This window comes from Cebus imitator, unplaced genomic scaffold (genome assembly GCF_001604975.1).
Source record: "Cebus imitator isolate Cc_AM_T3 unplaced genomic scaffold, Cebus_imitator-1.0 Scaffold214, whole genome shotgun sequence".
NCBI classification, from domain to species: Eukaryota; Metazoa; Chordata; class Mammalia; order Primates; family Cebidae; genus Cebus; species Cebus imitator.
Window position 1 is genome coordinate 2,886,631 of NW_016107529.1, and position 2,279 is coordinate 2,888,909.

Genomic DNA, 2,279 nt, shown 5'->3' on the forward strand with positions numbered 1-2,279 from the left:
TGGTGCAATCACAGCTCACTGCAACCTCTGCCTACCCGGTTCAAGCGATTCTCCTGCCTCAGCCTCGCCAAGTAGCTGGGATTACAGGCATAAACCACCACACCTGACCTTTCTTCACTTTTTTTTTTAGATGGAGTCTCACTCTGTCTCCTAGGCTAGAGTGCAATGGCACCATCTTGGCTCACTGCAACCTCCACCTCCCAGGTTCAAGCGATTCTCCTGCCTCAGCCTCCTGAGTAGCTAGGATTGCAGGCATCTGCTACCATGCCCAGCTAATTTTTGTAGTTTTAGTAGAGAGGGGATTTCACCATAAGAGCTGCTCTTGAACTCCTGACCTCAAGTGATCACCCACCTCGGCCTCCCAAAGTGCTGGGATTACAGGTGTAAGCCACCATGCTCAGCCCTTTCTTTACTTTTTATATTATTACCAGACACACCTAATAAAATACTTTGCTGCTAACAAAAATATTGTTTCATGTGTTAGGAGGCCATTTATCTGTCTTAAGAGCTAAGGGTATAATCTTTGAAAACAGATCTTTCGGGTGAAGTCTTCCTAAAAAAAAAAAAAAAGAAAAAGAAAACAGATCTGGGTTCAAATCCTTGTTCTGACACTTCTCCTGTGTGATCCAAGATAGTCTCCTTAAACTTTCTGAGTTTTAGTTTATTACTTGTTAAATGGTGAATTTGGCATCAACCTCAAAAGATTGTTATGAAGATTAAATGAGGAGGTATATGAAGCACTTAATGATGCAGTGAGGGAGAAGCATCCCAGCAACCCGACCACGGCCGGTCTTCCCTGGACACCATGAACCACACTGTCCAAACCTTCTTCACTCCCGCCAACACCCACCGTCCCCCGAACTATGAGATGCTGAAGGAGGAGGAAGAGGTGGCTGCGCTGGGGGCGCCCCACAACCCTGCGCCCCCGACATCCACCGTGATCCACATCCGAAGTGAGACCTCGGTGCCCCATCACGTCGTCTGGCCCCTGTTTAACACCCTCTTCATGAACACCTGCTGCCTGGGCTTCATAGCGTTCGCCTACTTCGTGAAGTCTAGGGACAGGAAGATGGTTGGTGACCTGACCGGGTCCCAGGCCTACGCCTCCACCGCCAAGTGCCTGAACATCTGGGCCCTGATTTTGGGTATCATCATGACCATTCTGCCGATCATCATCCCAATACTGACTCTGCAAGCCTATCATTAGGTCCAGAGGAATCATCCCAGCCAGGGGCTCTGCCCGTGACCTGTCTCCCACGTACTCCAGCTTCCATTCCTTGCCCTGCCACCAGCCAAGTCCTGTATCAGCCGTTTACCCTCACACACTTTTCTACAGTCGTGTTCAATAAAGTGCACATGTTCCTGGAAAAAAAAATCATGCAATGTGACATGTAAGTGCTCATAAATGATAGCTACTTTTGTTATTAATAACTATCACTAAGAATAATTCTCTGAATACACCTAGGTATGTGTTACAGTACTTTTGTGCCATGGAAGACAACTAAATTTTTTGTCAGCATACCTGGCTTCCAGTCCTAAAACTGGCTCTATGAATTTGGGTACTCTCTTTGAGTCTCATTTTCCTTATCTATAAAATATGTTCACTACTCCCATTCCTGTTCATCACACGGGACCATTATGGGGCTCACAAAGGATAGTGCATGTACAAAGGTCTTGTAAACTGTAAAGGGCTGTAAGTAAAAGTAAAGTAAAAAAAAATATATATATATATATATATTTTTTTTTTTTTAAAGATGGGGTTTCACCATGATGGCCAGGGTGGCCTTGAATTCCTGACCTCAGGCGATCCACCCACCTCAGCCTCCCAAAATGCTAGGATTACAAGCGTGAGCCACTGAGCCCGGCAAGGTCTATTGTTATTAATCCCTGGCTCACCTCCCAAGGAGACTCTGGGTAAACAAGATAAGGTTGAAGTAATATTCCAAGTGATTAAGGCCAATGTGAGGACTTTGAACTGGAGGCCAAGTTCAAACCTGACTCTGTCTCATGGGGCCAGGCCTTTGTTTAATCCTTGATTGGAGAGAAGCCTGAGTATCTCTTCAATGCCCCAGCAGGGAGAGTGTAAAGGAGAGAAACGTCCAAGATAAGACGTGGCTTGTTTGCTTGCCCTACTGCTGTCTGCTCAGATAGGGAGAGGAACCTAGCAGGTCTCTTCTGGTGTCCTAATTTTCTTGGCTCCTCCTACCCCGAGGGCAGGTATGTGTCCTTGTTTTTAGAACCTGGGAGAGAAGGCTTTTTTTTTTTTTTTTTTTTTTTTT

The 2,279-nt window shown here is 45.9% G+C and overlaps 1 protein-coding gene across 1 annotated transcript; it reads left to right on the forward strand.

Moving 5' to 3' along the window:
* Window positions 1-759: 759 nt before the first annotated feature.
* On the forward strand, window positions 760-1,222 carry LOC108318049 (interferon-induced transmembrane protein 3-like). Its single transcript, XM_037745794.1, has one exon. It carries the CDS (start codon window positions 806-808, stop codon window positions 1,205-1,207), a length of 402 nt encoding a protein of 133 aa, XP_037601722.1. The 5' UTR covers window positions 760-805; the 3' UTR covers window positions 1,208-1,222.
* Window positions 1,223-2,279: the final 1,057 nt, after the last annotated feature.

Coding starts and splice junctions, on each gene's coding strand:
- LOC108318049 (XM_037745794.1), top strand. CDS start 806: ATGAACCACACTGTCCAAACCTTCTTCACTCCCGCCAACACCCACCGT.